This window comes from Lissotriton helveticus, chromosome 9 (assembly GCF_964261635.1).
Source record: "Lissotriton helveticus chromosome 9, aLisHel1.1, whole genome shotgun sequence".
NCBI lineage: Eukaryota > Metazoa > Chordata > Amphibia > Caudata > Salamandridae > Lissotriton > Lissotriton helveticus.
This window is the reverse complement of record NC_136070.1, coordinates 149,724,409-149,736,574: the sequence shown is the minus strand read 5'-3', so window position 1 is coordinate 149,736,574 and position 12,166 is coordinate 149,724,409. Positions and strand designations below refer to the sequence as shown.

Below are 12,166 nucleotides of genomic sequence, written 5' to 3'. Positions count from 1 at the left end.
CTTTTCCCGGTCTTTCTGACCCACAGAAAAAACAAGGTGAGGCCCATCCTAGTGGAATGAACTCAGCGCACTAAATGTCTCCACTCTTTGAGCCTGAAATCAGTCTTTACATGATACAGCTTTAGGTAACCCAAGGCACTGCCCTCTTCTTGCCTTTTGCTGGACTATCGAATTCCTCAAATCAATTAAAATTCAATCCTGTATATTAACTATGCACTTAATTAAACCCCACCAATACTCATTAAAAGGACTTTTTTGTACCTGTGTTAGGTTGATTTTCTGGGGCAATTTTGCATGGATGTTTAACTTCTTACGGACAACTGAACACTTTTTAAAAAAGTTTCTGCCTCTTCTAACAGCAAAATAATAAATACGATTTTCTTTGCATATTTTTTCTTGAACCTGCTCTCTGTCTGTAGTTTGGAACCACCGCCCATTTCCACAAGTTCCTCTTGTTTAATAAATCGAGTTATAGTTCACCCAAACTTTACAGGTGCTTGTCAATAATTTGTGTTGATCTGCCCGTCAAGGAGTCTTTAGCTTCTTCATTACTTGAGGAAGAACCATGTCAGCCTGGTCCTTGCTACCAAGTAGATTCATTATTTAAAGGAACTCCCCAAAAGCACAACAACCAGCTGGTTTCCGGCCACCTATGTTTAAACTTCACACGGTTAAAGGGTAATTACTGTTAAACCAAGACAATGGAACTTAATACTTTTAACAATAAAAATCATATCCCACAATCCTGCGTTTATCTCTTCATATATAAATAAAAATCTACATATAATGTATTTGATTTGATCCATGTTAAATGCTTACCTGGCCTGCTAACGACCCGCACGCTCCGGCAGCTCCACTGACTACTATTGTCTGATTGGCTCCTGGTGTCACATGACCCTTCTCCGTTATTCCCAACAAGGCTGTGAGGCCCGGCATGCCGACTGCACCAAGGAAGTAAGAGAGATGTCCATCTACAAGATGAGCGTCAAGCTGAGAAAAAGCATATTTTAAAGTGAGACTGAACATGTGCCTAAAATGGCAATAGTGAAATACCGAGTCTACATACACCTACTTCATTCACTTTGATTCAGGTGCACAGCATTACTTGCACTGGAAACATGTCCATGACAACCGGAAATCGAATACATGAAAGCAATCTGAGGAACATGTGTAAACACAACAACATCCTTCGTTTAATGTATAGACATTTTAAGTGCTTTGGCATGAACGTATGTTTCAAACTGAAGAAAGTAAAGGTTTTCCTTGACCTTGTGGCATATAACATCTTTCAGGAAACACAGTTAAATATGCATGATGTGGCATTATTAAAGTTGATTTATTTAAAAATTAAATGTACATATTCAAGAGATAACATGAAAGAGCAGCCTGTATGTAGTTGTAGCTAGGATCCTTTGTTTTCATTTGATGTAATAGAGGAAAAGTACAGGTGCATTTTATTCAAGTACCTCATGATACAGAGACGTTTCTTCCCAGTACTTTTTCATACTTAAGATTTGTTTTATCATTAAACACAAACAAGGTCGAGCTCAGAATGGTTTGAGCCACCTCGTGATGAATCCCTCTTACTTTCACAATTGAAAATTAGTTTTAACCGTTTAAGGCATCTAAAGGGTAAGTTAAAAAATCACAGGCTGGTTCGTTCATGGAAGACTATAGTCCAATCTCTCCCACTAGACGCATAGCATAAATCAATACCTTTACTGCCTGTTGTAAAGTGGGGCTAAACTCCATGAACAGGCAATTTGAAGTACTCATGTTGTATGTAGTTCTTTCAGTATTAGGTCATGGTCCATTCTAGAGCAGTACAGCTGTGTGCATGGGTGTGTTACTTGGAGGAGGCGCAGGCATACTTAATTATTTTCTCGCTCAATAAGAAACATCACAGAGAATGGTGGATCACCCAAGACCTTGTGAAAAATCATTTTTTTTAAAAACTCCAAGACCTGTTTCAACATGTTTTATGGACCTACCAGGACACACACTTTGTTGTCTGAGGTTTTAATTCTAGTCATTTGCTCGCTTAAGTAAATTCTCCACCTGGTGTAACCAGCATTTAGCTTTAGTGTCATCTCCCACTTTAGCTCATCCCTGTAACCACATAATTACTTTATTTTTAAAACATTTTTTTTAGCAATGTAACAACATACAACCTTGCAGTACAGTAGCAGCGGATTCAGGCATGATTCACATCATGATGTGAAATATAGTAACAGAACACAAGGGGGACCAGCTTTTTATGCTAGGACAAGAAAAAGAAAAACAGCAAACCCATGTCCTAGATGGGTATAGCCCACCACCTGCACCCACCCACACGCTACCACTCAATAGCTACACTTCACTATCTGTGGAGTCATCCTCCGTGTCATCTCTACCTGGATCCAGAAATGTAGTACATAGTGCGCTCCAAGTTTCCAAGTCAATTGGAATTCAGCATCCGAGCCAGTGTGTCACATCTGAGTCTCCTCAGCCACGACCACTCAGAGACATCTTGGATCGACCGCACCTCTGCAGGACCCCGAATCCCCATCCACGTGATAACTATCCATGAGAGCTAAATGCAGGAACCTAGAAGTAATTTTATGCCTTTTAAGGCAAACCAGATGGCCCCAACACACAAAACTGTGGCATAAGTGTACAGGCCAAAGCCATACCCGGACCTAGCCTATCTACCACCTTAACCCAGAAGTCTCTCACCTGCGGACAATCCCACGCCAGGTGCATAAAATCTGTGTCCACAATTCTGCACAAGGACAAACAGAAGAGCCCTCTGAATAGATTCTGTGCATTCCCGTGAGGGTCATATAAGTACTGATGCACAAAATTGAAATGTATTAATTTCAACTGGGCACTTCTGAACACATACCTCAACAACGCACATATTTTGACCCAGTCCACAACTGAGAAGGGGGTCCCAAGGTTCCCCTACCATACCCACTACCACCACACTCTCAGCAACCCACTAACCTTATGAGCCAGCAGCATATTATAAAATGAGATAAGATGGCGCCCAACCCCCAGGGTCAACAGTGCACCCAGTGTAGCCGATGCCTTCGGCCCCAACAGGTAACAATGACCAAGCAGCCCTGAGCACGTCAGTCACATCCGCATAGTGCAGAAACTGCCCAGGTCTCAACCCAAACCGAGTCCTTGCATCCCAAAGGATATAAATACCCTATTTGGATACAGATCACCAGCCAGTTCACATCCTCCCTCTTGCCAGGTTTGAAACAACATAACTTCTTCCATCTGTCTGAACGAGGCCAAGACCCACAGCAGCACCTCCCTGTGAAAGAGGGCCCTCCTGATCACCACTGTCAACAATCTCCGCCATACCGCAGCAGTCTGACGCACCACATAGGGAGCTGCAGAGGACACACTTAAGCCCGCCATCAGCAGCGCTGGTAGCCCTGATCCCTCCACCATACCCGCCAATAGTTCCTGCTCCCAGTTATTCCTGTCCTCCACCCATTTTGCTGCATGTTGCACGTGAGATGCATAGTGATAATATTCCAGATTCTGGACCCCAAACCCACCCTCCTTGTGATCCCTCAATAACGACTGATGGGCCATCCTGCTCCTCTTCCCTGCTCAACTAAGCGAGGTGAGAAGTGTATTCAACTGGCGGTAAACACCCGCTCGCAGGGGGCACTAATAATTCTGGATCACATACAGGCAGCGTGGTACAACATCTTAGATACCACAATTCTTCCCATAAGTGACAACAGCAGGGAATTCCAGAATCACACTGATGACCACAAGGAGCCTATCTCCCACTCAATACCATATTGCAATTGCTTTTTGAGTGTGTCTGCCACCATCGTGCCCTGGTATCGAAAGAGATCAGTCTCCCACTGCACCCCTGAATCTGGCAGCCTCTCCCCAGGCACCACACCCAACACCGCCAGTCGGAACAACAAGGGTTTCATTTTAGTAATTTTGAGGCCGGACACATTTCCAAACTCTCTCAGCACCTCCAGTAGAAGTCCCACCGACGACCTGGGCGCTCTGAGGTAAACACATCATTTGCATAGAGCAAGATGTGGCTAGTGTGGCCTAATTCTATCCCTCATTCATGCAGGCCCATATGAACCTTTATTGTCAATGGCTCCATTGCCAGAGCAAACAGTAGGGGCGACAATGGGCATTCCTGTAGCGTACCACACTCTTGTCCCACCGATCTGACCTGTACTGACCCACCTTCACAAGCGCACATGGGCTTACATATAATAACTGAAACCACATACCTACTAAACTTTATATTGTGAGGTTTTGCATCACAGTATGAACCTCCTGGAAACTTCTTCAATACTGTTTTTAATATGGTGACCATTTAAAAAAAGAGTTTTTCTAACCTGGTGAAGGTTAACTCTTTGGGCTGGTGTATGCAATTCAGTCATATTAGTGCTGGACTGTGTGCACACTTATTGTTGGGGAGCATGTCTGGCCTACTGATCTAATTTTGCTGGTTTATCTTTGAGATTACACCTTTTTCCACAACTTTCACCTGCAGTACGTGTCTTCCAGTGTCGCTGTATTACTTCACCAATTTAGGGTTGGTCCAGGATTTTCTCCTTTGGAGGACCCAATCAAAATCTAGGTGAACGTGGAAGCTTATGGGCCTCAGAGAAAGGTTCAATACTATAGTGTGCCCCAATGGAACATTTCACCGAACAAGTGTTATTAATTTGGATATCCGCTACTTTGGAACCACTAGATGGACATGTGGATGCTGTGGATAGATCACTTGTTAAATTCAGGTTTATTTCATGCATAATACAACGTAAGCTTCAATATCAGACGTCTAGTGTTTACAAGTAAGTCTGAATGTAATGTTACATTTGTAAGTTAAAAACCTAACTAAGAAATGTATAAAAAAATACTACAGTGCAGTTAAGTGAGTGTGAAAAGCCAAGCTGCTTTTACAGCCTTAGCTCGCTGCACATTTTACAGAAGGTTTATACAGTCTGGCTTAAAGCAAGCTTTAAACCCATAGAAGTTGTTCACAAAGTATTTTTGACTTTTAAAATTCCTTTGCCATAGTTTTTGTATTCCTTAGATGGAAAATGGTCTTATTCGGCTGTATTGGAAACTACCATGTATGGGTGCTCTGGATGTTTTTAGTAATCATCTGGGTACACAGAGCACTGCTTAAGCCATATATCTTGCATCAGGAGCATTGAGGCCTACTGTAGCATTATTATTTACTCCTTTCACTTACAGCTCGTTTTCTCACTAAAGTTTAAAACTTCTCCAACGAGTAATTTGTGAGCTACTAGTAGCTCTCCAGCTACCTATAATCTGTTCTCCTCTGCAGGCCAACCTACTAAATTAAAAGCTTTTGCTGGGCTGAATTAATGTTGGTCTACCAAAATTGAAAAATATGCATTTGAGACGGAAATGTGTGTATTTTCATAACTTATAAGCTGAAGATTGAAGAATAAGTGATTATTTCCAAGATAAATTTAAAGCTGATAGTTGAGTGAAAACTTGTGGTGACCTATTACTTATATTATTACCTAGGCATCGGGTACATTGCAGCTGTTGTGTATTACCTATGTACAGGCATTTCACACTGACAAAGCCTTTTTTTTACTGCTTGTATCTTGCATATGGTTTCACTAATGTAATCTTGTCTGATGTGGTCATTTTTAAAACACAAGCAATATTAGTAGCTCAGAATGATTTTCATTCAACTTAAGTAGTTCTTATTACAGAAAAGGTTGGAGGCCCCTAGTTTAAATGAATTCAATCAGGCTGTATCAGAAATGGCCTTTTGTGCTCATTATGAATGTGGTTATTCTTCATCTATAATTATAAGGCTATACTTTAAACACCTCATGCTTTGGAAACCTTGAGGGTCACTGCAAGGATTGTATCTGAACTTCACCAATTTGAAATATATATATGTCTAACTTTCTTTATTGATTTTAATTGACAATGATATCAAGAGGAGGTGGGGTCCGCTACTGAACTGGATGGAAGTCAGTTGCGGCTGATGTTTCATTTGCCATAAGGCACATTAAGATATAATGCTGATTGTTGATATTGCAATAGTGAATATCTTTTATTGACACCTTTAGAAGGCTAACAAACAAAACCACAAAAATGAATGATCTCTGCGCTGGCAGACAAAAACAACTTCAGCACCCGGTCACACACATGGATGGTAATAAAACACTACACCGACTTCTCTGCAACCTCGTACATGACCATCCCTTTTTCGGCACATATAACATTTATTTAACAGATTTCTTTCCCTAACGCATGGGAATCATACCAGCATTAGCAGCCTTACCAACATGGAATTGTAACAGCACTACAGCATGCAGGCACTGTAATAATGAGAGAAGATCTAATATTTTATTTAAGAAGTTTTGTATAGCGCTAGCCTGACCGGAGGGTATCGGAGCGCTTCACATCGGTTACATAGCAGAGGAAAAGATAGCAGCACAAATACAGTAAGGCAAGACAGTTCAGCAATAAAAATCACAATGACAATGCGGTGGCGGGACCATATCAAGATCTTGATTAACATTGAATCCGGGAAGGAAAGTGTGGATCTCAAGGCTACAGCTGCTCCTATCTGTTCGTTAAGGATCGGTCAAGGAAAAGGATTTTGAGCTGACTTTTGAATTTAGCGAAGGACAGGATAGTTCTGAAGTGAGGGGGAATAGAGTTCCAGATTTTAGATGCATTGCCAGTGAAGCACCTGGCGGCGGTTTTCTGTTTTCGTTATTTTTGCGGGATGAGAAGTAAGGTGTTGGAGCTTCGGAGAGTCCTGTTCTGGCCAGCTTTTTTGAGTTTGGCCGCCAGATATTCGGGTTTGCCTGTGTGAAGGGCTTTGTGGGTGAGGCAGGCTGTTCTGAAGTTCGCCCGCAGTTCAATAGGAAGCCACTTGCGTTCTTTGAGAGAAGGAGAGATATGATCAAATTTCTTTACTCCAGTGACCATTCTGGCAGCCGCATTGAGAGTTGTTTTCAGGGGAGCAAGATGTGTTTTAGCTATACTGGAGAGCACTGCGTTTCCATAGTCTAGTCTTGACAGCACCAATGCTTGGGTAGCTTGCTTAAGATCTTTTGGCGGGATAAAGGGTTTTATTTTGTTTAGGAGCTTCAGGTTGAGGAAGGCACTCTTCGCTGAGATCGTAATGTGCTTGGTCATGTCCAGTTTTGAGTCTAGTGTAATGCCTAAAGATTTAACAGAATCAGCCAGGGTGAGGTTCCCGTTGAGCGCATCAATGGCTTTTATCCACTCGACCATTTGTGAGTTTTCTTCTTTGTTCGAAATGAGGAGGAGTTCGGTTTTGTCCGGGTTCAGTTTTCAGTGATTATTGGACAGCCACAGTTGCACTTCTCTTAGTGACTCGTTGAGTCTTTGAATGCCTTTGGCCGACGAGATTTCCAAGTAAATTTGAGTATTGTCTGCATCTACGTGGAAAGGGAGGTTAGCTTTTCTGAAGAGGGTGGTGAGGGTTCCATGTAGATGTTGAAGAGTTGAGAGCACTGATCCTTGGGAAACTCCTCTGTTGACGGGATGGAGGTTGGACTCAAAGCTTTTGATTTTGATTCTCTGGAAGCAGTTGTGGAGGAATGAGGAGAACCATTTGAGGACCACATCGTCTATCTAGACCAGCCCTTTCTTCGAGGGCTTTGAGGAGGAGTTTGTGATCTACTGTGTCCAATGCTGCCGATAGGTCTAGGAGAATAAGTAGGCAGCATTGGTCTGAGTCCAATGATTTGTGAATGTCAATTATATTAAGGATTGTGGTTTCAGTGCAGCAACCATCTGATCTGTATCTGTCCAGGTCTTCAAGCAATCAGACAACAATACTTAAAGCACTGTTTTATGATTCAAATCTTTTTGTTGAGTTTTATATTGTAATAACAGCTGCCACCTACATCCGTAGGCCGGTGGGGAATAGCAACCATTGTGAGAGTGGAAAACCAAAACAGGGAAAGAGAAGAGATAGATATAAAGAAACAGTGAGAAGTTAAGTACTCGACAGTCGAAAACGAAAGTCACCAGTGGAGAGATGTGTTAGACCGGCAGAAGTACCACAGGAGCCCAGTTCCAATTACTCTGCCACTTGTAGTGCCTAAGTGAGTCGAAGTACCCACAAATATTTAGGACAGGTTCAACAAATTCCGTTGCATTTTTTTAATTGTGGTACCTGATGTTTTGTCAAAACGTGGTCAAAACGTGGTAGAGTGTGTGCATCACTGGCTGTAAGTTTCTCCGCACCCACAAATTGCTATATTTTGTATAGCCAATCCAATCGGGTCGGGACTACATCAGTGCTCCAACTGGATAAGAGGAGCTGTCTGGCTGCTTCAAGCTCCAAGGTAATAGCTCTCCTAAGATAGGGCTAAGGGGGTAGGGCAAGGCATAAGACAGACCCAGTAATATGTAACTTAGGAATCAGGTTAATTATGTCTCATAGATGATGTCAATCTTGGACAGGGCAGCCGTCCAGAACTGCTGAATTTATGGGCAGTCCCACAGTAAATGGGTCAAGGTGCCCTCCTGTTCGCAGCCACGCCACCGTGGATCTCCACCCACCTTCCAGCAAGCCACTCACGCTGGGCTGTAATATCAATAATGAGCAATTTTGAGGAACATCTCTTTACTCGCCATGCTGCATGAGGGGGCCCTTGCTCTGTGGACAATATCCTGCCGTTCTTTGAGAGAGAATTCGCACTCACATTCAGATTCCCACCTAGAGTTTTTGTATGGTGGAGTGGTGTGGTGAGAAAAGAATGTATGTCTGAGAGTAACCATTAATCAGAGTGTCAGGTGATAAACCATTTTTCAAAGTCTGTTAAGAGGCGACTAGCATGTGGGCACACCTGGGGTTGCGTAACCCAATGTTGGAAGGCGAGGTAATGCCGGTAGACATCCTGGGGTATGCCATATCCAGTGCGGAGCTGGGTGAATTCCATCACCCCGGTTTTGTCAAAGATGGCCCCCAACCGCTTACATTTGGCTTCTTGCCAGTTAATGTATCCCTCACCCTTCAGTGCTGGGGGAACTCCGGATAAATGGATTCAAAGGTGATGTTGGTGTGGAAAGGCGACATGTACTCTGTCCCACATCCCCACCGTGGTCCTTGTTACAGGTGCGATACACACTGCCGCTGGTTGATATTTCTACGTCAGCCAAGGAACTTTCCAACTATGGATCCCAGCCACTGCATGATCTATGACGCACCAATGCTTCTCACACTCTCTGCGATACCATTCTACCGTATCGCTCAGTTAGGCGGCCTGGTAGTACCTTTCCAGATGGGGAACTCCCAACCCTCCATTATTCTGTTTAAGATATGTCTGTTGCTGGGCCATGCAGGGTCTTTTGCCTGCCCACACGAAATTTCCAATGAAGTGCTGCAGTTTAGTGAGGACCGATGGAGGGGGTTGCAGTGGTAGTGTCTACATGACATACAAGATCCGAGGGTGTAGGGTCGTCTTCAGCATCGCCAGCCTGCCCAGCCAGGACAATGTGTGGAAAAAATCTGTAGTCCCAGATAAGGCACCCCCTCGGATGCCAAGGCGAAGAAAACAGAGTTGTCAGGCGCGTTTCATCGTCCTTGGGAATCGTCAGACTAAGAGCCTGCGTCTTCTGGAGATTCGTTTTGAAGCCAGACAATGCGCCGAAATCTGCCATGGCCTCAGCAAGGGACGCAGAAAAAGGAACGGCTGAGTCAGAATCAGCAACACGTCATCAGCGTATAGTAAGATTTTCTGTTTGATGTCTCCCATGCGGATCCCAGTGATGTCAGCCTGTTGGCAATCCGCTCTGTAAATGGCTCAATATAGAGCGCAAATAGCGAGGGAGATAGGGGGCCCCCCTGTCGTGTTGCACGCGAGTTCTGAAAGGTATTGCATGATGCTCTGGTCATGAGGACCTTAGCCACTGGGGAAGTGTAATCACAATGTATACACTTCCTGAATATCCCCAGTCCAAATCTGGCTAGCACTGCCTGCAGGTAGGGCCAACGTCCTCTGTCAAAGGCCTTCTCTGCATCTATTGAAAGAAGTAAGGCAGGTAACTGGGAACGTTGTCACTTGTCAAGGAGTTGGCTCAGCTGCAAGGGGCCATTTCTACAACTACTCTTGGGAATGAGCCCGGCCTGATCTGGGTCAACAAGGCCCTGCATGTACAGAGCTAGACGAGCCACCTGAACGCTAGTAAAGATTTTCAAGTCTTCGTTTAGCAGAGAGATAAGTCGGTACGACTTACATCTCTTCGGGTCCATTCCTGGCTTTAGCAGGACCACAATTGCTGCAGTATGCATGGAAGGTGCAAGGCTAAACAAATTGTAGAGACAAGCAAACAAGGGGGCAAGGGTTAGTGCAAACGTTTTGTAGAAGTCAGACGTAAAGCCATCTTCACCAGGCGACCTACCCATGGGGAGACTCTGAACAGCGCGGAGCACTTCCTCGGAGCTTATTTCAGTGTCTAGTTTGGCAGCTTCGGGGAGTAGGGTAACTAGAGATTGTGCAGCATAGTCTACCGCAGCCGCATCATCAAGCATTTCTGCAGAGTAGAGTGCAGAATAAAATTGTTCGAATTCGCCTGCCTCTGATCATCAGATCTCAGCTCTTCCCAATCAGGGTATACCAGTTCCGGAACTCTACGTTGGGTTGTTTGCCCACAGAGCCAATGAGCCAGAATTTTGCCCGCCTTATCTCTCCCTTCATAGTACTTCTGCCTGGTGCGCAGGAGTCCGTATTCTGTCCTGTCCATATCCAAAGCCTTCAACTGTTTACGTGCTATAGTGAGCTGGCGTCTCGCCTGAATAGAGCTCATGCGCCAGTGAACCCCCTCCAACTCCCTGACCCTATCCTCCAATTGTACCCCTTTCCCTATCTGTCCCCATTAAGCTTAGCCGCAATGGTGATGAATATCCCCCTGAGTACAGCCTTTAATGTGTCCCACAGCAACGCAATTGGTGTGCAGCCGTCGTCGTTGAAATCCAGGAAGTCCTGTATGGACTTCCATTGTTGCTAGCACATTGGGGTCATATGTGAGTAAATTGTGGTTCAGCTTCCAAATCTTATGAGGGGGAACCCCATTGAAGTTCCACCAAGATGGTGATGGGGGGGTGGTCTGACAGTGCCGCCACCCCTATCTCCGCCTCAACGGTGGCCTGGGTCATGCGTGGGGAGGTCAAGAAAAAAATCTATTCTAGCATATGTTTGGTGTACGGCCAATTGGAAGGTGCATTCCTTTATAGAGAAATTTCGCATGTGCAATTTGTCTACCAAACCCACCTCATCCAGCCACTGTTGCGTTGCATCCGAGAGTGACCCAGACTTCCCGGCCCTCACTACCGACCTATCTATTTAGGGGTCCTGCATGATATTGAAATCCCCTCTTATTATATCCTCGTCTGTGGACCAAAGGACTACCCTGAGTGCATTACTGCTAAACGCCTCTTGTGAGTCATTGGGAGTATATACCGACTCAATTGTATAGGTGAAGTTCCCCAACCCCACCCGTAAGGACAACAGTCTGCCCGGAATGTCAGCCTGGACTGAGAGAATCTTCCCCTGAAAGTGCGACACCGGCAAGATGGCCCTTTTACCAGTCATGGAGGAGAATTACTGGTGATCAAACCACCGGGACCGAAGGCTTTTCCAGTCAATATGGATTAAGTGTGTTTCTTATAATAGGTGGATCTCGCAGCCATACTCCCTACGAAATATAGTTCAAGTTCAAGTTCATGCATTTATAAAGCGCACTACTCACCCAGAGGGTCTCAAGGGGCTGGAGGGAGGGGTTTACTTTTTATCGAATAGCCATGTTTTCAGTTCTTTTCTGAAGGAGATGTGATTCTGAGTAAGGCGGAGGTGGGTGGGGAGTGAGTTCCAGGTCTTGGCAGCCAGGAAGGAGAAGGATCTGCCACCCATGGTGGTTTTTCGGATGCGCGGGACTGCGGCGAGGGCTTGATTGGATGATCTTAGTTGGCGGGTGGGATAGTAGAAGGACAGTCGGGTGTTGAGGCATTCGGGTCCTAGATTATAAAGGGCCTTGTGTGCGTGGGTAAGAAGGCGGAAGGTAATTCTTTTGTTGACGGGAAGCCAGTGGAGGTTTTTTAAGTGACCGGTGATGTGCTCTTGGCGCGGGATGTCTAATATGAGTCTCG

At 44.6% G+C, this 12,166-nt stretch overlaps 1 protein-coding gene across 5 annotated transcripts in view; it reads right to left on the bottom strand.

Moving 5' to 3' along the window:
- PTGR2 (prostaglandin reductase 2) overlaps positions 1 to 12,166 on the bottom strand; it is a 471,690-nt gene that overhangs the window by 138,007 nt on the left and 321,517 nt on the right. For all 5 annotated transcript variants that reach the window (XM_078659672.1, XM_078659674.1, XM_078659671.1 and 2 more), the window contains one exon: positions 820 to 990. In XM_078659672.1, coding sequence (XP_078515798.1) covers positions 820 to 990 — 171 coding nt within the window. The remainder of the gene's footprint in view (positions 1 to 819; positions 991 to 12,166) is intronic.